At 45.5% G+C, this 23503-nt stretch overlaps 2 protein-coding genes across 7 annotated transcripts in view; one reads left to right on the top strand and one right to left on the bottom strand.

Moving 5' to 3' along the window:
• Positions 1-5497, bottom strand: part of LOC135214910 (uncharacterized) — a 72304-nt gene extending 66807 nt beyond the window's left edge. For 2 of the 3 annotated variants that reach the window (XM_064249377.1, XM_064249378.1), the window contains exon 1: positions 3334-3544. In XM_064249377.1, coding sequence (XP_064105447.1) covers positions 3334-3454 — 121 coding nt within the window. In that variant the 5' untranslated portion in view covers positions 3455-3544. Of the gene's footprint in view, positions 1-3333; positions 3545-5416 lie in introns of those variants that run through there. The other variant, XM_064249379.1, reaches the window with a different exon arrangement.
• A 338-nt stretch (positions 5498-5835) lies between these two features.
• The window catches only part of LOC135214912 (IST1 homolog), a 105726-nt gene continuing 88058 nt past the window's right edge, over positions 5836-23503 (top strand). For 2 of the 4 annotated variants that reach the window (XM_064249381.1, XM_064249382.1), the window contains exon 1: positions 5843-6253. In XM_064249381.1, the coding sequence (XP_064105451.1) occupies positions 6110-6253 (144 nt within the window). In that variant the 5' untranslated portion in view covers positions 5843-6109. Of the gene's footprint in view, positions 6254-23503 lie in introns of all 4 variants that reach the window. The other 2 variants (XM_064249380.1, XM_064249383.1) reach the window with 2 other exon arrangements.

Below are 23503 nucleotides of genomic sequence, written 5' to 3'. Positions count from 1 at the left end.
ACCACGATCTTTCTCAAGCCTTTCAACATATTTCATAAATATCTTCCATTCCTTCTCTGATAAATTCTCACATTCAAAACACCTATTCTCCCAAGTACACACATTCTCTCTACACTTCTTACAAATAGTATGAGGGTCGACCGAAGCTTTCGGCAACCTTACCTTACACCCCTCTTTTACACAAACTCTAAACATACTTCCAGTATCAGACATCTTTAAAGAACAATCCAAAGCGAATGCCAAGCTAACGTTTCCGAGTACAATACCAAAAATCCATGAAAAGTCAGCAACGAGAATGAAAATCCTAGCAGGGAACCACCAACAATGTTGCCGGTTCGGCTGGCAGAGAAAATCTGGCCCAATTGGGAACGGTTCCTAGCGCTAGCGCCACGGTAACGGGGTGGTGGTTGCCTGAACTACTAATAGGTTACTAGCGTTTGCCGCGAGTTTTGAAAATTTCTGCCAGGTGGAACAGAGAATATAGCTATATATATATACCTGCCAGGTAAGTGTCATACATTAAATGGATGTTTTTGTGTTCAGATTCCCACATTTAAAGATAACACATGTTAAGTAGTGTAACTTTTCATTTTAAATTTTAAAACATACGTAAGACAGAGAGAAAGAGTAAGCGCTTATATGTAAGCCTCTGGAGAGGGTTGTTTTTCACTTCTTGAGTAGGCCTTAGCTAAGCTAATTTTTTTTTTTACCGTCCCGATCAGGCCTGTAATGAAACAAGGGGGCGTTGTTCATAGACGTGCGAACGCAGCCAGAGGCCCTACTCGATATCCCTATAGAGATGAGGTAATATTTTTTCGTCTCGGACGTGCACACTCAACTACACCCAATCACCCTGATTCGCACATTTACGCATATAAAACTTTCATTCGCTTTTGAGACGTAGCGGCGTGTGTTACAGAGTGGAGCATTGCTCTCAAATCTCTCGCACTCGTTAATGTAACTCACATTTGTATTTGAGCAAATCACTCAGTAATTGTCTTAATGTATGTGTTGTTTGTGGAATCTGAGCATGGTGTTATTTTTATTAGTTTTGTGAAGGCGCCCACAAAAATATTGAAGAGGTTGAAATTGTAACAGGCCTTGGCTTTTGATTGGAGTTGCAACTGCGTATACAGGTATTTTTTAAATGTTTTGAAGTGCACTTCGAGGTTTTATTTTAACGTTGTTCGATAAAATTATCTAATTTTTATGCCACATTTTCTTTTGCTTTGTTCTTTTGACATGTCCATTTCATATGGTTAATGTTTGTACTGTCAATGTTTTAATTGGTTTCATATTATGCATTATGTTTTTTGCATTGTCTTTATTTTGTTTAATTAGTTTGAATAATATCCTATTATGTAATTGTTTGAATCTAACACTTGAAATTAATTTGTATTTAATTAAATTTCATTTCAAATTTAATTATTGCTTTATAATTTAATTTAATTAATTTTCTTGATAAACTTTGATTTAATTTTGCTTAATAATTAATTCAAGAATTAATTAAACTTTTATTTTCAAGTAATAACAATTTCCCTGAGACTGTGAATTTCACTTATAAATTTTGAATTTAGAAATAAATTTTTGTATTTAACATTTATGAGCATTTTATTACAACACCAATACGTATTATATTTTATTTTCATTTAGGTAGAAATATAGAGTGATAATTATGCCATTTCCCACAAATAAATCAGAATCAGGGAAATATTTAGATTTTAAATTGTAGAAGGAGTGATGCCCTTTAATTAAGATTACCTCACATCTATTTTAATGAACTTAGACTGATTGTTTTCTTGACTGTTCAGTTCTATAAGGGATCACTATTACCTTTAGAGTATTCAGTCGTTTAGTATTTGTGATGAAGGGTCAGGTGTCTGGCTGTAGTGAGGTAAGTAATAACCAGGTACTTGAAGAAACTGTGCCCTAAGTACAAAGGGTGTCCCAGACCCAGGAATAAAAGGGTCTCTTGTGCTAACAAGTACAAATGGTAAGTGAAGTAACCAGATACTTGGCAATTTGGGTTAACAAATATTAATGGTGCCCAGACACAGATCTTCGGCTACTTCGTGCACCAAGTATTAATGGTGTCCAGACCCAGATAGTACTCTAGGCCACTTCGTCACAATATAGGTATAAACAGTGGACTCCCATATTCACGCTGTCGGCATTCGCAGACTCACATATTCGTGGATTTCTCTATGGACTATATCTAACCGAAATTTGCTTGTTCGCTGTATTTTTCTATGAGAAATATCCACCAATTAGTGTATTTTCATATCAATTTCATGATTAAATGCACTGTTTGTGAAAAACTATTAAAAACCAAGTATAAGCATTTTCATAGGGGTTCTAAGTATTTGTGGATTCCAGCTACCTATATATCTTACATATTATGGGCTGTTAGCTTATGTTCATAGAGAAATTTTTACTTTATTCCCAGACCTATTCACATGAAAGCCTCTTTACTACTGGCTCAATGGAACATAAACAAGAGACCGTACAATCTCAACATTAAATCTACAATATAGGGTAAAAAACCGCATGGTACAGGGGTGGACCATGTACGATCAGTGTGTACAACCCCAAGAAAAGTACATTATAACGCGTCCTGACACCGGAGTAGAGGTCTTTAGCTCCGTTTTTCACCAACATCTCTGATGTCAGGACGCGTTTTAATGTACTTTTTTTGGGGTTGTACACATTGATCATAAATGGTCCACCCCTGTACCATGCGGTTTTTTACCCTATCTTAGCGTGCTTTTCTGTTTTTCATAAGCCATTAAGAATATTAAGTTAGAGTTAAGAATGAAACGTTAAATGAAATTAAAATCTCCTAAGGCTAGCTAGCCTAACCTATGGATAGAACAGAGTGCTGGTACCTATGGGGACATTATGCATTGAAAAGAAAATTGGGAATAGCCCTAAAGTTTGAATCAATTGTTAGGAGGGTTAAGGTAGGTAAGATGGAAGGAAGTACAGTAAAAAGGAATTAAAGGAGCTGCAATTTTGGATTTAAAGGACAAGGCAAAGGCCCTTTACCAATGCCTACAGTGCATCTCCGAGGTGCACTGACAACACTACCATGCTACGGGGAACGACCTAACATAGGTACTAGCTAGTAGGTCTGCTTTCCATTGAGATAACAAAACTCCATTCCGTAGGCTATACTAACACTGATCACTCCACACAGTCGAGATTACTCGTACTTCCTAAAGTTGAGAATTGAAAACTGAATGAAAGACACGTCCCGAGCGTATGACAACTAGTGGCTGTCAATGATATTTTAATATAGCCTACTGTAAAAACGTTAGAAATTGTGATTCTCACCCGAATCTTTGGACATGAGACACTGGCGCATTTCTTTAGCTCGCTGGAAGTTAATTTCTTCAATTAATTGTTCTAAGGCAGTGACATTGCGTAATATATCCTTAGCACCAAGCCCAGCCATGGTAAAGGGAAATAAAGGTTGATGTTGTTAAACAAGAGTAGTATGAGTCATCCCTAATACCAGCTGCCAGACTTAGCAGACGACAACGCTAAAATTATTGTTCTGATTGATAGTTAAACAGAGGCGGACTTTAATGTCAGATTTTTAAGAAGCGACACAAGTTTTGCACATATATGTATTTTAAGCTTCATCTTTCTATTTTCTCGGAGACAAAAAAATTACCAGGATTTTTATTTCTAAATACAGGCAAAATTTGCCGCCATTAAGTTTATGGATTCGGATGAATCGACCACTCGTCAAAAGTTACTTTTCGCAATATATTCAAAAGATTACATTCATTGTCTCATGCTCCTCTATATTGGTGTTTTATATACAACTTTAATAATAATATATTCATATTACATCCTAGAGATAATTAATACTTTGGTGGAAACTCTTGCACGCGATTATGACAAGCAGTCACGTGAAGATTTATCAAGCATGAAGTCTCGTGCTAATTATTCAAGACGTATCCTAATTATTTTCCTACAAGCGAATTTTTTCAGTCTATTAATGCACTGAAATCTACATATGATTATTTTGTTATTATTGCATGAAAGAGAAGGACGAACAGTGTCATTTATATATAGTCCACTTCGTGTGGTTAGGTATAGTTTCTTGACTGCTACTGAAAAATGTACTATTATATGTAATATATTATATATATATATAGATATTATATATAATATATATATATATATATGATACTGATTACCAATTGCAGGCAATAAAATACATACTGAATTGTAATAGATGATGAAATGAGAACGAAAAAAAGATTTCTTGATAGCAGACAAACACACGTTAATGTAGTATGAGTGTAATTATCAAAATTACTTTTTTCTTTTTTTCACTTCATCATCTAATACAATTCAGTATAGTGATGTTTTAATTTATTGCCTGCGTTTGGTACCTAATCTGTATCACGATGTGTAAATAGAACTTCGTACACTTGAAATGGTTTTAAAATATTAAACTCGCTGCAGATATATCATTTATGTCAAACAGTATATAGGTCGAATTCATCTAAAAAGAAATTTACATTTTGTTGAGAGTAAATAAGGAGAAACCGTTAACTTGTCAATTCTTTTTGAAAATATGTAACAAATAATAATATTATGTTAGTGAGCGAACTACGACCGCTTGATATAGAAAACGAAGAAGAAATAATAGCCGCATTCCCATTTTACCAAAGTAACGAAAACAAAAGGCAGAACAGCTATATAAAAGGTGGCGTCACTGGCATATAAAGGAAAAACTATTTGAAAGAATGGCATGTGGGAGTGGCTACTTAATACCACACTGTAGAGTCAGGCTGCAGGTGAACAATCGAAGCCTTTAGCCATCTATAAATAACACAGTTTATTTAACTAAATGATTCGGTAAAAGATTAAAATGTCTTAAAAATGTCACTATGCTAAAAACTGAAAGAAGATGGATAACCATTGCATCCATGATTGCATCAAAATACCAAACATATATAAGAAGGCACATTGGTATTTGTTAGTCGTCACACTACAATATGCCTGCGACTAAATTTGCAAAGTATCTAACCATACACCAGCATACGGTATTATAAATAGCACATTTGGACATAAACTTGATTGGTATTTATACGATAATATTTTGATGCCTAGTGTAGGAAAGACCACAAGAGGGAATCATCATTGTGGAGAGCAGTACACAAAACCAAACAAAGTGAAAGTAAACCAAATAAGACCCTATGCCAGAGCGCTAACCATACATTTAGTACGAAAAATAGAAGAATATATAAATACAAGTAATCATGAAGAATCATTCGTGCTGGCACAAGGCCAACTTGATCTAGAAATAGAGAAGAAGACCAGTTCAAAATTAAAGTGATAAGTGAAAAGGAAAATGACTGATACAGAGAGCACATATACAAAAAAAATGTCTACAAACTAGAAGAATGAGCAGTCGAGGATCTGATAGAAAGTCCGCCAAGTTAAGTTATATATGACGACAAGGACGCTGACGAAGACCCGTTTGCTGGATCAAAACGAGAATTAATAAGAGGGTTTTTAAACAAGGTCCGGAAGATAAGATAAGGGAACGAGCGAAAAAAATGATGTCATTCCTATTTTCAGGGAGGTGTGTCAACCTCAGCGGTTGCTTATTCACAGGTATCGAGGTCAATTTCCAAATTACTAATGAATGAGATTTCAGTGAAACACCTTACAAAATGAAAGAAAATTAATCTGTCAATTGCGTAGAAGAGGTTTTCAACCAAAATAACCTTATAACACGATAATAAAACATATTTGACCAGGAGGAATAAGAGAAAAAGAGAAACCATACTTGCTTCATTTTACCTGAGGTAGATATATATAAGAGACTTCTCAAAGAAGAGTGATTGTTCAAAGTTTTGTTAGTTTGTTGGTGGTTGTTAATGTTTTTGGTTCTCCGTTGTTGTAGTGACTCAACTCTTACGTCATTAATAAGCCCTTTTCCTAAGAAATTCCATTCTCTGTGAACTGGTAAAATATCAAATTTACTCAGCGTGCGACTGTCACGTCAATCATTAATCCAGTAGCGAGATACTAGCTATTAGGCCTGTGGCTCTTAGAAAACGTAGCTGTCAGCTGTCTGGTCGCAATGTTCGCCTCGGGACCGAATTATAATAAACTGAAGACCAATTTGAGGCTGGCGATTAATCGCCTCAAGTTGTTGGAGAAGAAAAAGACGGAATTGGCCCAGAAGGCGAGGAAGGAGATTGCTGATTACATCACTACGGGAAAGGTATTCTATAGGTAGTACCTAGTACCTAGTACCTAGGTAGTAGCTAGGTACTACCTACCTAGGCTAGTAGCTACTATACCCTAAGCTCTAATAGCTAGTATCATACTTTAACCTTCAGACTAGGACGTATAGCTACTAGCTAGGTTCCTACGTCAGTTTTTTTTTACTGCCGCAATTGTGGCTACTTTAAACCTCTATTGTTTTCTATTTTTTTAAAATGAATCTTGGTTAGCTAAAGCGTTTCTTACATTCGTTTCATTAGCAATTGAGCGAGTAGGGTAAAACACCGCATGGCCTGCATCAGGCCAATGACAATCATAGCATGCCACCCTCCGAAAAAGTACTTTATAACGCGTCCTTACACTGGAGATGGGCATCAGTCGCTACTTGTTGTTGGTGAGAAACGGAGCTAAAGACCTCTACTCTCCTTTCGAAGTAGTAAGTATTTTCTCCAAAGTTAGAAATTAAGGCCAAATTTTAAGATTTAAACAGAGGGTAGTGAAAAGGTGGCCACGGCAGTGGAAATCTCACCAAAACGCTTTCGAAATTTTAGAAGATTGATGCCATCTCAATGTATACGGAGTCGCTTGTGTCAACAGACTTCCCATTTCCTGTGATAAATCCGCACACCACTTGTACCCATAGATGCTGGGACACTTTCATCACAACAATCGGAACACGGTCCCCTACCAGGACATTTTTAAGTAAACAACTGTTTTCGTAGAAGACAACGACGAAGCGTGCACTTAAATAATTTCTAAATAAATAGTAAAACATCAATATTTTACATACTTATGATGATTAATTTGAAAATATTCGTTATTGAAAAAGTAACTCTATTCGGACTCAAATTTAAGTAATTATTTTTCGGAATTAGCCTAGAAAGTTTTTTTAAGTCCTGTATTCTGACGTCACGACATCTTGACTTTCGTACCCATTGTAAATAATTGCTATACTCAACTTTCTTGCAGAATATTTTACCAGTTATTCATGCAGATTGTTATCAGCTATTCATGTACAATTGTTATAATCGTAATGCGTATATATATCTTTATCATTTACTTTTTGGATATGAAGATGTTTTACTGCCAGATTACCGCCGCAGTGTGACGCAATCATTTTCGGTCCCTGGGCCTCTGTCTGTTTTCGCACCATAAGAAATTATGGGGCCGAATTTGCAATGACCCGAAAGTCATTAAAAGAGGAAAGTTAGCATTGAGGGGCATATATTTTGATTGAGATAAATACAAATTTATGCAATAGCTAGCTTGTAAAAAATACTTGATTACAAAGAACTTGATTGACAACTAAGAGCATACCTACTATGGGTTTCAAAGACAGTGCAAGCAGGTTTTTGGGCAATACCTATTTCTGTAACGAAGACTCATATCAGAACGAGATTTTGCTACAGTGCATTACACCCAGTGCCATAATTTATTAGGGTATCGTGAATCACTAATCGTAAAGAATAACGACACTTGTCCTTGTACGAAGAGACAAAAACTCCATTATGCAGTAATGGATACGAACACTCGTAAAAAGTTCCACCTACCCTCCCCCCTCCCCCCCAATCCACTGCCACCCATTTCCTTCTTCCTTCCTTCGCCTTCTTTCTCTCTCTCTCTCTCTGTGCATTCGGTATGTGTTCACCCTCCAAACTGGGTATAAGACTTACACAAAACGTGGAAATTGGTGAAATTAGGCTATGTATTGGAAGCATATATACATAAATATTAAAGCAATTTTATTATTATTGCATAACTATGACAACTAAAATTCATGGAAACAGTTTATAATAATGCTTCAGCATATGTGTGAAGCTCCACTAATGCGGCAACGATGATTTTGCCATTCTCAGCATGCAAACATTAAAGGTTACATTTATTTCTAGCATACAGTTATTAAAGAAAATCAAAATACTAATATAGACATAAATCAATGAAAAGTGCTAGCAAAAAAAAAAAAAATTATAATCCACTTATCCGTAGTCTGTTCCTCTATGGTTTTCGGCAGCCAGATGTACGACATGGTTAGAAACATTGGATTGTATCTACTTTAGAAATATCTGTAATTTTTCAGGGTAATTTGGTGGCAAAAAAGGGATAATAGACATGAATTAAATTAACATTTTTAAATAAAGTAAAGTTGAACTAAATAACGAGTAAAGTAAACAATTTAGGGAATAAAACTTTGCAGTGTCGTCGTCTACTGTTCGTAACTGTGTTTGTGGCGTGCGCGCTTAGGAACCAGGAACAGAAACTTGTTTAAAGTGCAATGTGGAAAGAATTGAGACCAAAATGTGTATAATAACAATCAAATAAGCACTGTGGAGTTTCAGTTGTGATGGGAGTAAGGATTAAAACCACCGATTACAAGGTAAAAATGATTTCAGTTCAACCATGACCCGGGGAATAAAAAGTTTCATACTTTCACTAATATAGGCAACAAAATGTTGTTTTATTGTGCTGATTACAACTGTAATCTTGTGTAAGATCAATAAACGTTACATATATACGCTAACATTGTTCAAATGAGTGCTGGGAAGGCTGGGAAAGATGGTGGATAGTCCGAGAACAGACCCTTCCATCCACACGGTAGCCGCCATATTGGATTTCAAAACTGCCTTGAAAACATATTTTACGAAGAGCGTCACATGCTTATTTTAGTTCGTATGGGGCTTTCATATATCACATTATGTTGACGAAACTTCAATCTTCTGAATGGTATGCTTAGAGTTGTAATTGTATTCTTGTTTCGCCAATTAAATATCGAGTGAATAAGACCTGTCCAGCGTGATGAGGGTTGGTCGTCCGTGATTTTTTTACCCTAGTACTAGCTAGGCCTAGTACCTATGTTGGATACCTAGCCTAATTTTCGAGGAAGTGTCCCCCTCCCTTACTTAGTGTACCTAGGTATAGGCTATAGGTAGGCCTAGGTAGCAGGGTTGCCGTTTTGAGGAATTTCGTCTAGCTATTATACTAGTGTTGCTTTCTGGTGACATCTGGCAATCCTTCATGGCTTTTCCGACCACAGGCTACTGCACTGAAGACTAAAATTCCTCAATTTGCCTTTTTATGTTCGAACTGGATATTGGTACGGCAGCCGTATCCCTGATTGCAATAGATATTGGTACGGCAGTGAATTGCGCATGTGTGAACCTTGTTTACAGCGGCCGCCTCAGGCATAATGGCATATCAGTGAGAGGAAGAAAATGACGACCTAGCAACGTGAGCCGTGTAATAATACATCATTTTTCACTGAAAAGCAGATATTTTCAGGTTTCAACAAGCTGAAAAAGGCATTATATGTCTACAAAGAGTCAAACTTCCAGAAATTGTACATCCGTAGGTCATGAACGATCGAATCATCCCTGAAAAGAGCTCCGAAGGGAGATTCAAAGATTTGAAGCTTAGTGCGTCCAATATGGGAAACATACTGTTTATATAGACCTGATTTGAATGATTACTTACAATTGATTAGGCCGTTTACGACAGGATCAACTTGGTAGTTTTCCCTACTACCATGAATAATATTTAAACATACGTACTTAGATTTAAACATACTAATAGTATTTAAACATATACTTAGTTGTTCCGGTACGTTATACAAACCATCGGTCCTTTTACAATAGGAAGGTAACTAGCGGCAGCTGGAACGGTCGTAAGCTTCGAACAAGGGAGTGCGGTAGTTAACTGCTTGTCTGACAGTGCGCGTGCAGCACGACTGTTAGGTGAAGAACCACTTTTGCTTTCGGCCGTGTGAGTGGAGGAAGTGTTCAACCATCGCTCTCTGCCCGCTTCATCGTCGTACGCTTTGCCTTGTGTAGATTGTTTTTCTCCAACTTGGTTTGTTTGTGGTGAAAGTGAAATTGTCCTTTAACAATAGGAAGTAGCTAGCGGCAGCTGGAACGGTCGTAAGCTTCGAACAAGGGGAGAACGGTAGTTAACTGCTTGTCCGATCGTCGCGCACCGCGCGGAGATAGGACGTGTTCGTCATCGCTCTGCCCGCTATTGTCGTTTGCTTTGAGTATTCAGCCCTCTTTCTGGTTTATTAGAGTGTGTATGAATTGTAAGTACTTTTGCATTTCTTTATTACATTGATTATCATGAGTGATCAAGAAATGGAGATTTCGCCGCGCCCCCCAGTCGCCCGTAGAGTGTGTCCCGGGCTGGAGGGGCGTAGATGCGGCGGATTTAGATCTTTCGTGGACGTAGATCCACATGAGGTTTGTACTCGTTGCCGGGGGCGAGAATGCTCCCGGGACGAGCCATGTATTACCTGTATGAATTGGTCCGAGGCGCAGTGGGTTCTGTACGAGGGCAGGAAGAGACTTAGGCCTCCAAAGAAGTCATCGGAAAGCTCTCCAGTGACTCCTTTGGTAACTGACACTTCGTCTTCCTTCCTGCCTCCCGGTCAGCCCCCACGTTTCGCGCCTTCCCCTGCGGGGGGGGGGGGTAGCGGAGTCCTTCTCCTCACTCGATCCGTCGAGTGTGGAGGAGGGCGCCCGCTACCCGGACGTCCAGTTGTATTCGGGGTCTTCCGTCCGCTCTGGGTGGGGTTCGTCTCCCCCCAGGCGCGAGGAAACCCCTCTTACTAACCCGACTGTTGCTTCCGCAGATGTGCCACCATTGAAGGACGACTTGGACAGGTGTGGGAGTCGCTGGGACTGCAGGGAGTGCTAAAGGTATTCAGGGGTTGATTGAGCGGTTGGCGGGGTCGGCAGTGGTCACTCATGGTGTGGTGACCACTACCACTATCACAACACCAGCCTATGACATGCCGCCGCATCTTGTGTATACGCCGCATGTAATGACGGTGACGCCTACAGCTGCGGTGCACAAACCCATTACTGCCGTGCCAAAGAGGACGGTGCCACCGCCACCTGGTTTCTTTGTGTTGCCGACCCCGGACTTCCGCTGCCCTAAGAGTACCCCCCTAGACCTGCCGCCAGTGCCAAGAATGACGGTAGCTGCCGACAGGACGCCTGGCTCTCCTGTGGTTCCTGCCGTACCTGCCGTACCTGTTGCTGTCCCTGCTGCTCCTTTTATTTCAGACGCTGCTGTACCTGCTGTTCCTGTCGCTCCTGCTTTTGGTGGTGCTGCTACAGTCTCAGGTTCTTCCGGACAGGTGCAGTCGGGCCCTGTTGCTTCGGCAACTGCCCCGGCTCCCTCCTGGATGGAAGACCTGACGTCTGTCCTGCGGAGCCTGGCGAAGAAGAAGAGGAAGAAGAGGAAGGTGTCGTCGTCGTCTTCTTCGTCGTCTGCTGCCTCCTCTTCCCCTTCGACTTCTAAGGCTACCAAGCCGAAGAAGAAGAAGGCTGCCTCCTCCCCCCCTAAGAAGACTCCTTCGGGATCTTCTAAGGGCCCGTCTCGCTCAGGCGATTCGGGGAGCTCTTCTGCTGGTCCTCCTGTTCCTTCGGGAACGGGGCCCGTCTCTTCCTCTGCAAAGAAGAAGACGACGGGGACCAGAGGTGTATGTCCTCACCTGGTGTTAGCGGTTCTGCCGCTAAATCAGGATCCGTCTCGGCCGCTTCTCGTTCGCGAGAAGTACCGAGTGGACGCTCTTCCACGGGAGACCGTCCAGCCAAAGTTCTGACGCCCGAGCTCGCTCGCCGTCAAAACTGCGGCGCGGAGCAGAAGATGGCGAGAGTCGTGCAGGACGACTCTCGCCAGCCAGTGGACTCTCTCGCAGCGACCAACTGGCTGCTCGGGTTGACGTGACGGTCGCTGACCGCCACGGGTTGAGCGAGGAAGGGGTCCCCGCGGAACCGTCGGTACCAGCCACGGCTGGTACCAGCGGCTCGACGCGCCGACCTGGAGGACGCTGGCCGGTCTCACCGCGACAGCGAGCCTAGCAGGTCACCTGACCGCCGCTCCCATAGGGACCGGGCGGAGACGGTAACCAGCAACAGCTCGCCTGACGCTAGAGATCAGCGTCGACGTTCTCAGCCGAGCCTCTCGCCCCAGGCGAGCGGCAAGGCTAGGCCTGCTGCTCGATCGCCACCGCGGGCCTGCGTTGACGATCAGCAGCAGCCCCCCCACGCACGCTGGTCCTGCCAGCAAGCGAGGGGGGAGCGTCAGGTCTGCCTCTCCTGTACCTTCAACCTCCTCGGGCTACACCGGGAGGAGCGAGGTAGGGTACCTAGGAGTGATCGCGAGAAGTGCGCCGCTCGCGATCCCGCTATTGACGCCGTATGGATGAGCACGGTTCTAGGACCGACCAGAACATACGCGCAAAGTAGTTGGAAGCGACCGTCAGGGGTCTGCCGCTGTTCCTCCTTCTGAAGGAGGAGTATCTCGGGATCTGTTCTTGCTGGAGGGACTGGACGGTCCTACTCCGCAAGACGCAGTTACTCCCGAGATACAGAGGAATTTTGCAGAAGTCATTAAAGCTGATTCGTCAGCATAATGACCTTGCGGAAGGATCGCCGCTACCACCGGCCGAGCCCACGTCCCGGCTCGAGTCATTTTGGGGTCCTAAGAAGGAACCCAAAATGATGGTGAGGTCTGTCGGATCGGAGCTTGCAGACTCGGTCCTGGATCAATTCGAGAATCTCGTCTCAGGGCGAGAGGATTCGCTGAAATCCGGACGGTCGTCCAAGCTGCTTCCTCCTCCTCTACAGCGTCAGAGGCGATTTTACGTGCCTTCGGAAGACCCGATACTGCCAAAACAGGTTAACCCGGAGTTAGCGAGGCTGACTCCAGGTGTGTCCCTGCAGCAGCTCCTGTCGTAGAACTCTGGTTCTCGCAGCAGGAGGCACTTGCCCTGGAATCTACCGCTATGGCAGCGTTCCAGGCAGTCTCTTGGCTGGATTTGTGGTCCCTCACAATATCCAAAGTAGCGGCCGGCTCTGGGAGTTCTGCTCTCGAAGACGACGCTTCTTTCAGGAGACTGTGCCAGTCTGGAGGAAGAGCTATCTCTTACCTCGCCCATCAGACTGCTAACCTGTGGGCCAACTTGGTTCTTCGACGTAGGGACGCAGTCCTTACCCGAGTGACCAAGGGGGCCGGGCGTGAGGCGGCACTCGGGCTTCGCAATGGACCTATTAGGAGTTCCCCCGCTCTCTTTCCCGGAGAGATGGTGGACGCTGCGGTGGAAAGGCGGCGCACTGATGACAGTGACCGCTTAGTTCACCAGGCAGTCTCGAAGGTTACTGGGCAATCTCGAGCGACTGCGGCTAAGCCTAAGAGTTTAGCTAGCGCTTCCACCGTCTAGCCCCGTGTGAAGACTCCTGTTGTTTCAACTTCTGCCAAAGGAGGCCGTAACCAGCCCTCCTCCCAGCACTCCTTTCCCCGAGGAGGTGGTGGGAAGAAGTCGAAACGAGGTGGGAAACGCTAGGGACGGCGTTCCCCCTCACCTGCTGCCGGAAGTGGGGGGGTGCCTAGCGAGCCATTGGGCAACTTGGCAGCGCTACGGCGCCGAGAACTGGATAGTAGACGTCCTTCGGGAGGGATATCTACTACCCTTCGAGTCTCGGCCCCCCCCCTCATCCTCAAACCGGTCCACTACAAACCTATGTCCGGGGATCATCAAAGGACACGCTCTTCGACAGGAGATCAAGACCATGCTGGCGAAACGAGCTGTAGAGATCGTGGAGGACCAATCACGGGCTTTTACAGCCGCCTCTTCCTAGTGGAGGAAGGCCCATCGGGGGGCTGGCGTACCAGGTGATAGACCTCTCTCCCCTGAACCGCTACGTTCGCACGACGCGGTTCACGATGGAGTCGGCACGCTCGGTGCTCGACTCGATCAGGGGAACGATTTCATGCTTTCAGTGGACTTAAAGAAGGAAACGCATATTTTCAAATACCCATCCATCAGTCCTCCAGAAAGTACCTCCGCTTCATCTTCGACGGGACGGTGTACCAATTCAGGGCACTTTGTTTTTTTCGGTCTGTCAACCGCCCCACAGGTGTTCATTCGCACGGGAAAATACGTCTTCTGAGGTATCTCGACGATTGGCTGGTCCTGGCGAGCTCTCGCTCGCAGTTGCTGCAGGACAGAGATCGACTCCTCAAGTTTTTGTCGCGATCTGGGGATCCTGATAAACAAACTACGAGAAGTCCGATCTCGAACCCAAGCAGAAGATGAAGTACCTGGGTATGCTGATAGACACGGTAGCAGGGCAGGTCTGTCGCACTCGAGAAGAGTATCCCTCACGGGCGTCTTCACCTGCGGTCTCTCCAGTGGAGGCTAAGGGAGAGTTGGTCTCAGGCGAAGGATCCTCCTTACTTTCCCGTGGCTCTCACGGACAAGGTGAGGCAGGACTAGCCTGGTGGCTCGATGACAAGACTCTTAGGAGGAGTGCCCATCACACACTCCTCCCCCCGGAGATGCTTCTGTTCTCAGACGCATCGACCGAGGGATGGGGCGCACACCTGGAGGAGTTGCTGACTGCAGGTGTGTGGGACAATCACGAAAGGCACCTTCACATCAATGTCCTGGAACTCAAGGCGGCGTTCAAACGCTCTCCAAGAATTTCAGGACCGCTTGGTGGGACACTCAGTGGTGTTGATGTGCGACAACACAGTAGTGGCATATGTCAACAAGCAGGGGGGACCCTAGTGTCTCTTCCGCTTCAAACCAGTTGACGGTGCTGGTGCACGAGTGGGCCACGGCTCACTCGATAGAGCTGTCAGCATGCTACATTCCAGGCAAGAGGAATGTAGTAGCGGACAAGCTCAGCCATCGGGATCAGGTGATAGGGACTGAATGGTCTCTACACCAAGATGTGGCGGAAAGGCTCTTCAACCTGTGGGGGCGACCGGTCGTAGACCTGTTCACCACCCGGCACAACAGAAAACTTCAGGTTTTCTTTTCAGCCGTGCCGGACCCCATGGGCAGCTGCAGAGGACGCTCTCCAACACCCCTGGGACAACCTCTTCGTTTACGCCTTTCCTCCCTTCTGTCTGATTCGGAAAGTGATCAGTCGAGCGCTGGGTCACTCCCAATCTCAGAATGATCCTGGTGGCTCCCAAACGACCTCAAGCCTGTTTGGTATCCGGACCTGCTGGCTCTTCTTGCGGACGCACCGAGAGCCTACCCAATTGGCACAACCTTTCTAGCCCACCAACACGTAGAACGGTACCCACCAAGCAGTCCAGTCCCTTCAAACTTCACGGCTGGCTGTTATCCACCATCTCTTGCGAACGAGAGGCTTTTCTCGTAGCGCAGCAACAGAGATGGCTGGACACGTCCGACAGTCCTCTGCAGCTGTGTACCAGGGGAAGTGGGTCCGTTCTTCTGTGGTTGGTGTCGTAGACAGGGTCTGTCTCCTCTCAGAGCCACTCTTCAGCAGGTAGCGGATTTCCTCGTGTTTCTTCGCCGAGAGAAGCTCCTCTCAGTACCCACAGTTAAAGGATATAGAGCCGCCCTGGCTCTCGTCCTAAAACTGAGGGGACTGGACATCTCGAACTCGTTCGAGATCTCCTTGCTCATGAGGAGCTTCGAAAGGTCTTGCCCACCCAGGGAACTCAGGCCCCCTGCGTGGGATGTGACTCTCGTCCTTAGAAGTTTGACTCGAAGACCCTTCGAGCCACTCCGAGAGTCGTCAGACAGGTATCTGACCCTGGCATCGGCGAAGAGAGTAGGGGAACTACATGGTCTTTCTTATGATGTTAAACACACCAGAGGGGCTGGGGATCTGTGACGCTCGATTTCGTCCCGAACTTCGTAGCCAAGACTCAGAATCTGTCGATCCTGACGACAGGTTTTCGAGTCTTTCACGATCCCCTCCCTTCTGGACTTCACCGATAACGATGCGGATGAGATGCTGCTTTGTCCTGTGAGGGCGCTACGGCGCTATCTGAAGAGAACTCGACACCTCAGGCCTGAGTGTCGACGTCCATCTTCGTTAGCACTGGGGTTACCAAGAAAGAAGTTTCCAAGAACACGCTTTCTTTCTGGCTACGTGAGGTGATCAGGAGAGCGCACGAGGCTGATGGTAGCGACGACATCCGTACGCTCCGACCGAGAGCCCACGAAGTCAGAGGTATCGGACCCTCCTTAGCATTCCGTAAGAACTTCTCCGTGGCGCAGGTCCTGAAGGCAGGTGTCTGGGCCAACCAGACCACCTTCACGTCCTTCTACCTTCGGGATATTGCCCACAAGTCCTTGGATACTTTTTCCTTGGGACCTGTGGTGGCTGCTCAACACGTTGTGTAAGCTTACCCAGCACCCGAGCAGGCAGAAACAGCATCGATTCCTGGTATGACTGGGAGAATGAATGTGCGAATGATGAGTGTGACTGGCTTCTCTTCACCATCTTTCTCTACCTCTACCTGTGGGCAGAGGGATACGGTCGTCACCACGCTGGAAGGGAGTCAGATGCAGGTAAGCTACTACGACCGAGCTCCATTCTATCCCTTTATTTAACTAGGGATAGGAGCGTATATCCACCACTTTCTCCTACAGAGGGGGGAGTGGAGTGGATGCCTACATGAGACAAACCCATGACTTTATATATTTGATCCTGTACAGGAACAAGTTCTTACAATGCTGGTACGAAGAGATACGCTTGCCTCTCTCTTAGTACTCGGCCCAGAGGTCTGACCATTGATCCTGCGGTGCACACCCCGATCAATCGGACAGAGGCTTGGATCCCTCCCTCGCTCTTATCGACCAGGGAGGGCATTCCAGGGATGGACGAACACCAGTCTGTTCATCAAAAGACTCCGATTCCGCCCACCAAGAAGTGAGGTTCTTCCTATTGTTAAAGGACCGATGGTTTGTATTACGTATCGGAACAAATGACAATTTGTCGAAAATTGCATCTTTCCTAACTATACAAACTGAGGTCCTTTACATATAGTCCCTCCTCATGCCACCCCTCACTGCGTATTTCGCATGGGCCCAAAGCAAAAGTGATTTGTTTACCGCGCGGCGATCGGACAAGCAGTTAACTACCGTTCTCCCCTTGTTCGAAGCTTACGACCGTTCCAGCTGCCGCTAGCTACTTCCTATTGTTTTTAAGGACCTCAGGTTTGTATAGTTAGGAAAAAATGCAATTTTGACAAATTGTCATTTTTCATTTCATTACTGATTTAATTATGGATCAACCTTCAATGGAGCTATCCCCGCGCCCCCCCCATCATCCGTAGAGTGTGCCCAGGAGTGGAGGGCCGCAAGTGTGGGGTGTTTCGCTCGTTTCCTGAGGTTGATCCACATATTCTGTGTGCTCGGTGCCGAGGGCGTGAGTGCTCTCTACCCAAGCCCTGTAATATTTGTAATCATTGGTCGCAGGTGGCAGTGGGTGCTGTACAAGGGCAGGAAGAAGCAAAGGCCTGCCAAGGAGTCGTCGGAAAGCTCTCCCGCGACTCCATTGGTAACTGATACTTCGTCTTCTTTCCTGCCCCTTGCTTCAGCTCCCACGTATGGCACCTGCCCCTTGGTGGGGAGGGGGGGGGGGGGTTCGAGGACCTTCTCTTCGCCCGATCCGTTGAGCGTAGAGGAGGGCGCTCGTTACCCCGACTTACAACTGTATTCGCTCGGGGTGGTGTTTGCCCCCCCCCCCCCCCCCCCCCCCACGCAAGGGGAACGCCTCCTTTGTACCCGACTGTTGCTTCCTCAGATGCTTCGGCTGCAGGGGACGACCTTGGACAGGGTCTGCTGTCCTCGGTCCAGCCGCTCGCCCCAGGTGAGCGGCGTGACCAGGCCTGCAGCTCGATCGCCCCCGTGGGTTGGCAATCGCCTGCAGCCCCCAAGCCCACTGGTTCTGCCGGTGAGCGAAGGTGGAGCATCAGGTCTTCCTTTCCTGTACTTTCAAACTTCTTCGGGCTACACCGGGAAGAGCAAGGCTGCAAGGAGTGATCGCGAGGGGCGAGCCCCTCACGATCCCGCCACAATGCGCTATGTGCCAGGCACGGTCTTAGGATCGACCAGGTCGTACGCGTGAGTGGCAGGAGGAGACCGAAAGGGGTCTGTCGCCGTTCCTCCTTCTGAAGGAGAAGGGTCTCGGGAGCCGTTCTTGTTGGAGGGCTTGACGGTCCTACTCCTCAAGACGCGGTCACCCCCCGAGATCCAGAGGAACTTTGCTGAGGTCATTGCACTGATTCGTCAGCACAACGACCTCAGGGAAGGATCGTCGCTCCCACCTTCTGAGCCCACGTCCCGGCTCGAGTCGTTCTGGGGACCGAAAAAGGAACCCAGACCGACGGTGGGTCTGCTGCGATCGGAGCTGGCCGACTCAGTGCTGGACCAAGTGGACTCGCTTTTCTCCGGACAGGAGGGTTCGCTGAAGTCTGGCAGGTCGTCTAAGCTACTTCCTCCTCCTCTACTGCAACAGCGGTGTTTTACATGCCTTCAGAAGATCCGATGCCACCCAAACAGGTTAACCCGGAGCTAGCCAGGCTAACTCTGGGAGTGTCTCTGCAGCAGCTCCTGTTGGAGAACCTCTGGTTCTCCCAGCAAGAGGCACTAGGCCTGGAATCCACCGCTATGGCGGCTTTCCAGGCAGTCTCCTGGCTAGACCTGTGGTCCCTCACAGTGTCTAAAGTCGCAGCCACCTCCGGGAGTATTTCTCATGAAGGGGACTTGGCTTTCAGGAGACTTAGCCAGTCTGTAGGTAGGGCCATTTCCTACCTCACCCACCAGACGGTAAACCTGTGGGCCAACCTGGTACCTCGGCATAGGGAGGCAGTCCTTACCCGAGTATCCAGGGCGGCCAGGCGTGAGGCGGCTCTCGGACTTCGCAACGGACCTGTATGGAGTTCCTCCTCTCCCTTCCCAGGAGAGATGGTGGACGCTGCGGTGGAAAAGCGGCGCACTAATGACAGTGACAGTGACCGTGGCCTGGTACAAACCGATGGCAGTTTCCCCCCCAGATTGCTGAAGGCCTTGCCGAGGATGGTGGGGGCTTATGGGTTCAGCAGCTGGGCCCCTGATTGCCTGGTGGGTAACAACTTTCTCAGCTTGGGTGCCCTATTGGTGACCAGTCTGTTGATCCAACTAAAATAAGTCAGCTCTTTTCCTTTCACTAACAAAACTTTTCATCCTTCTGCTATTCCTCCCCCTATAAGGTAACAGATTTTATTTTCTTTGATGTACTTTTGGATTGATTTTGGACATGAATTTGGACGTTTATTTCCATTGGATTTTGGTGGAGGGTGAGGATGGTTGGCATGCCACCTCACCCGTAGAACTCGAGTACCTAACGTGGTCGAGCGAGGGGGAAAGTTTTATAATGTCAAACCCTGCTCTTAGTGCTGGGTCTGATCTCGACGGACATCATGACGCCTTAAGCACTGAGGGTGGGGTGTATATCTGGGTGGTACCCCTAGGGCAGCCCTGTATGGGATAACACTGTCCTCTAAATGTGGCTCCATGGTGGGTGGGGGGCTACCTGGACGAATCATAAATCCTTCGTCTTATGGCGACATCAATTAGACCTTCGGTTGACGACTTAGGCCAGGATAAGGACAAGGAAAAACCTGGTAATTCCTCCATCGTAACTTTGGAGCCTTTTCAAATGAGCTCCTTGTTACAACATTCTGCATGTGAAACCAGTCCCTTTGGACTGGAATTATGACACAATATTTAAGGAATTTTGTAAATTTGGGAACATCAAAGAATTAAGGAATAAACTTGGCAAAAATTTTGGTTTTTATTTGAATTCTGGATAATTTTCAACAATGAATCAGAAGCTCACAGAGCGTTTAGAGAATTTAGGTCGGATTCTATGAGTGTTGGACTTGTGGAGACAGAAGAGGTCCCTAGGTATCTTGACATTTATAAACCACAAAATGAAATAAAGATGCTAGTAGAATAAGTAAAATATCCAGATCACCAGACCCAGCTAAGTGTAAATTATCACCACACATGGTGAGAGAGGCAACCTCTTCAAGGTGAAAAGGTTGGTAAGCCAGAAGATCGGCAACGTTGGGAGCCCAGAAGTAACTCGCTTTGGGCGTAATAGTTTTTTAGTCCATACCAAGACAGATGTTCAATCGATAATGCTCCTGAATTTGAAGCTTGATCCTGAGGGTATGGTAAAAGAGGTAAAACCTCATTATAATTTTAGTTACGCGAAGGGTGTTATCTTCAATGAAGATCTACATGAAATGGATGAGGAGGAAATTTTGGAAATGTGTCCAGACTTGGTTTGGAAGGTTTTTAGAGTGCCCCGCTCATCAATGCTTATTTTACTTTATCAATTCTTTCCTGCCATCTGAAATTATTCTTGACTGTGAAATCATGAAAGTTCGTCCTTATAGACCGAGAGTGCTCCAGTGCTTTAAATGTTTTGGTTTTGGACACTCCTCTAATGTTTGTACCAGAAATAAACTCTGTGAATCGTGTGGCCAGCCTGAGCACGACGAATGTTCTGGACCGGTAATTTGCATAAACTGCAAGGGTGACATCGAGCCCGTGATAAGAAATGTAGTGAATTCAAAAAAGAACAAGAGGCATTACTAAAATCTATTGCTGAACATATCAGTGTGGGACAGGCCAAAAAGCTGTTGGGCAGGAAATCCTATTCGATGCCTTGAAGGCACAAACAGTTGAATACTGCTGCTTCTAGTGCCCGTTCTGGTGGGGCTCCCCGGTGCCCCGCTGGTGGGGTTTTCCACACCCCCTCTAGTGGGGCACCCCGTGCCCCCCCTGTTGGGGCTTCCCGTGCCTCCCCTGGTGGGGCCTCCCATGCCTCCCCTGGTGAGGCCTCCCGAGCCCCCCCTGGTGGGGCTTCCCATGCCCCCCCTGGTGGGGCTTCTCATGGGCCCCTTGGGCCCCCTGTTGGGGTTTCCCATGTTGCAGAGACTCTGGTCAAGCCAGGGGACCCTGTTGGTTCAAGGGTTCAAGCCAGGTCTCAATATGTTGACGACTTCTCTCTGTCAGGGACATTGCCTGACATTGAGCCCTCACCTGATCTTGACATTACAGTGCACCGTGGAGATGACGGTGAGGAGATAGAGGCCCTCTTTATTCGTCAGAAGAGGGCCCTCCCTCTTCGCCTCATTCACGGTCACTCAGCAATCATAGAAAAAACAAAAGTAAAACTGAAAGGGCAAGTGAAAGCCCATCTTCTAAAAGATCTGTAACAACCTAGATCTAGGTCAAATAGTACAGGTAAAACTGAAAAGATCTCTCTCACCAGGACACAGATTCCTAAATTAGTAGGGAATTTTAAGATGCCTTCCTCTAAATAATGGCTCTCATGCAGTGGAACATCCGTGGCTTTATACCAAATAAGAGAGCAAGTTCGGGTTCTGTTTAGGGATCATGATCTAATCTGCAATGTGTCTTCAGGAGACAAGTTGGGAGAGCACACTCCAACTTGGGTTTTAATTATTCATTCCATAGGTCTCCACCCCTGATAGTACGTGCTCAGGGAGGCACAGGCATCATAGTCTGCAAGTCTGTTAATCATAGGGTTGTTCAATTGAACACTGTGTTGCAGGCTTGTGCAGTTCAAGTTTTCAATCATAAATGGATCACTATTTGTTCTTTATACCTAGATCCATCATTAGAAAGTAGATTACAGGATGCACAGGGTAATCCTCGTTCAGCTAGAATTAAACGATCTTCAGACATTGATAGACCAGCTTCCTAAACCTTCATTTTGATGGGGGATTTTAATGCCAAGCACACCCTCTGGGGAGAGCCAAACTGCGACCGGTGGGTTTAATAATAGAACAGCTGCTCGACTTAAATGACATCACTTTGATGAATGATGGTTCCCCTACAAGACATGATGTTTTCATAATACTGACTCAGCCATTGACCTCACTATCTGCCTCTTCGTCCTTGAGGTTAGATACCAGTGGGTAGTAGACCAGAATGATCATGGCAGTGATCATTGGCCCATTCACTTAAAGTTTATGAAAAATATTCCATCTCCATGTTTACCAAAACTGGAAGGTAGGGGAGGCTGACTGGGATTATTCAAAAAATCTACTGAAGTTGATCAAGATATAAAAGATTTTCAGAGCCCAACATCCGCTTACGAGTATTTAATCAGTATATTGCTGTGCGGTGCCATGCTGTCTATTCCTCGAAACTTCTGGTAAGCCTCGTCGTCCTCTAGTACCTTGGTGGTGTGATGCATGCGCCTTGAGCCGAAAGATAACTAGAACTTGCTACAAGAGATATCGTAGATATCCTTGCTTGGTAAATCAAATTATCTATAAAAGAGCTCTTGCTAAGCAAAAAGAAAATATTTAAGCAGGCAAAGAGGGAAGCGTTTATCAGATATATAAGTGAATTAAAAATATGATTCCCCTATGTCGTTTGTCTGGAACAGAATCCGAAAGCTGCAAGGGAAATTTTCTCCATCTCCCTTGCCTATTTTGGAAAATTGATGGCTTCTTCCATATCTGATTCTGGAGAAGTTGCAGAAAACCTTTGGTAGGCATTTCTCCAATATATCTAGTGCCCTACATTACTCTCCTGCTTTCAGGAATATTAGGGATGGTACCACGGTTGTTCCTGCTGTAAGTTTAAATTCAGAGTCGTATAATCTCCCTTTCACCATGAAAGAATTAGATCATGCAATCCTCGTTATCTTCCCCAACATCTCCTGGGGAAGATGATGTACTGTACTCAATGATTTTTAATTTGCCTAGAAGTACAAAACAATTTCTTTTAGACATTTTAAACAGTTTTTGGCTTTCAGGAACTTCACCAGAGTCTTGGAAGATATCGATTATTGTACCTGTTTTAAAACCTTTTAAAGATTCCTTCCTTCCTAAGAACTATAGGCCAATTGCTCTAACCAGTTGTGTTAGCAAGATTTATGAGAGGATGGTCAATGCTCGACTTGTGTGGTATTTGGATTCAAAGAATCTTTTATCAAATCGGCAGTTTGGCTTTAGGAAAAATAGAAGTACTTCTGACCCTTTGATGTTCCTTACTCGGGAGATACAGAATGCTTTTGCTGTGCAAAACCAGACTGTTGCAGTGTTCTTTGACCTAGAAAAAGCCTACGACACGACCTGGCGAGGGGGTATCCTTTTGCAACTTGTAGAGTGGGGTGTTGTGGGTAATTTATTCTATTGTCTGAAAGATTTTTTGTCAGAACGTTACCTGAAAGTAAGAGTGGGCTCTTACATTTCTTCTGCTTTCCCTCAGGAAGAAGGGTTACCTCAGGGAAGCGTTCTTAGTCCAACACTCTTTAATGTAGCTGTCAACGGTCTACTAGAACAAGTTCCTGTCGGGGTGCATGGTCTGGCCCTTGCTGATGATTATGCAATAATCTGTAGTAAGTCATCAGCTGTTGAAGCTTGTCAAATGATCCAGACTGCTATTAATGCTTCA

The sequence above is a fragment of the Macrobrachium nipponense genome, chromosome 46 (genome assembly GCF_015104395.2).
Source record: "Macrobrachium nipponense isolate FS-2020 chromosome 46, ASM1510439v2, whole genome shotgun sequence".
In the NCBI taxonomy this organism is placed as follows: Eukaryota; Metazoa; Arthropoda; class Malacostraca; order Decapoda; family Palaemonidae; genus Macrobrachium; species Macrobrachium nipponense.
This window is presented reverse-complemented; position numbering and strand designations above follow the sequence as displayed.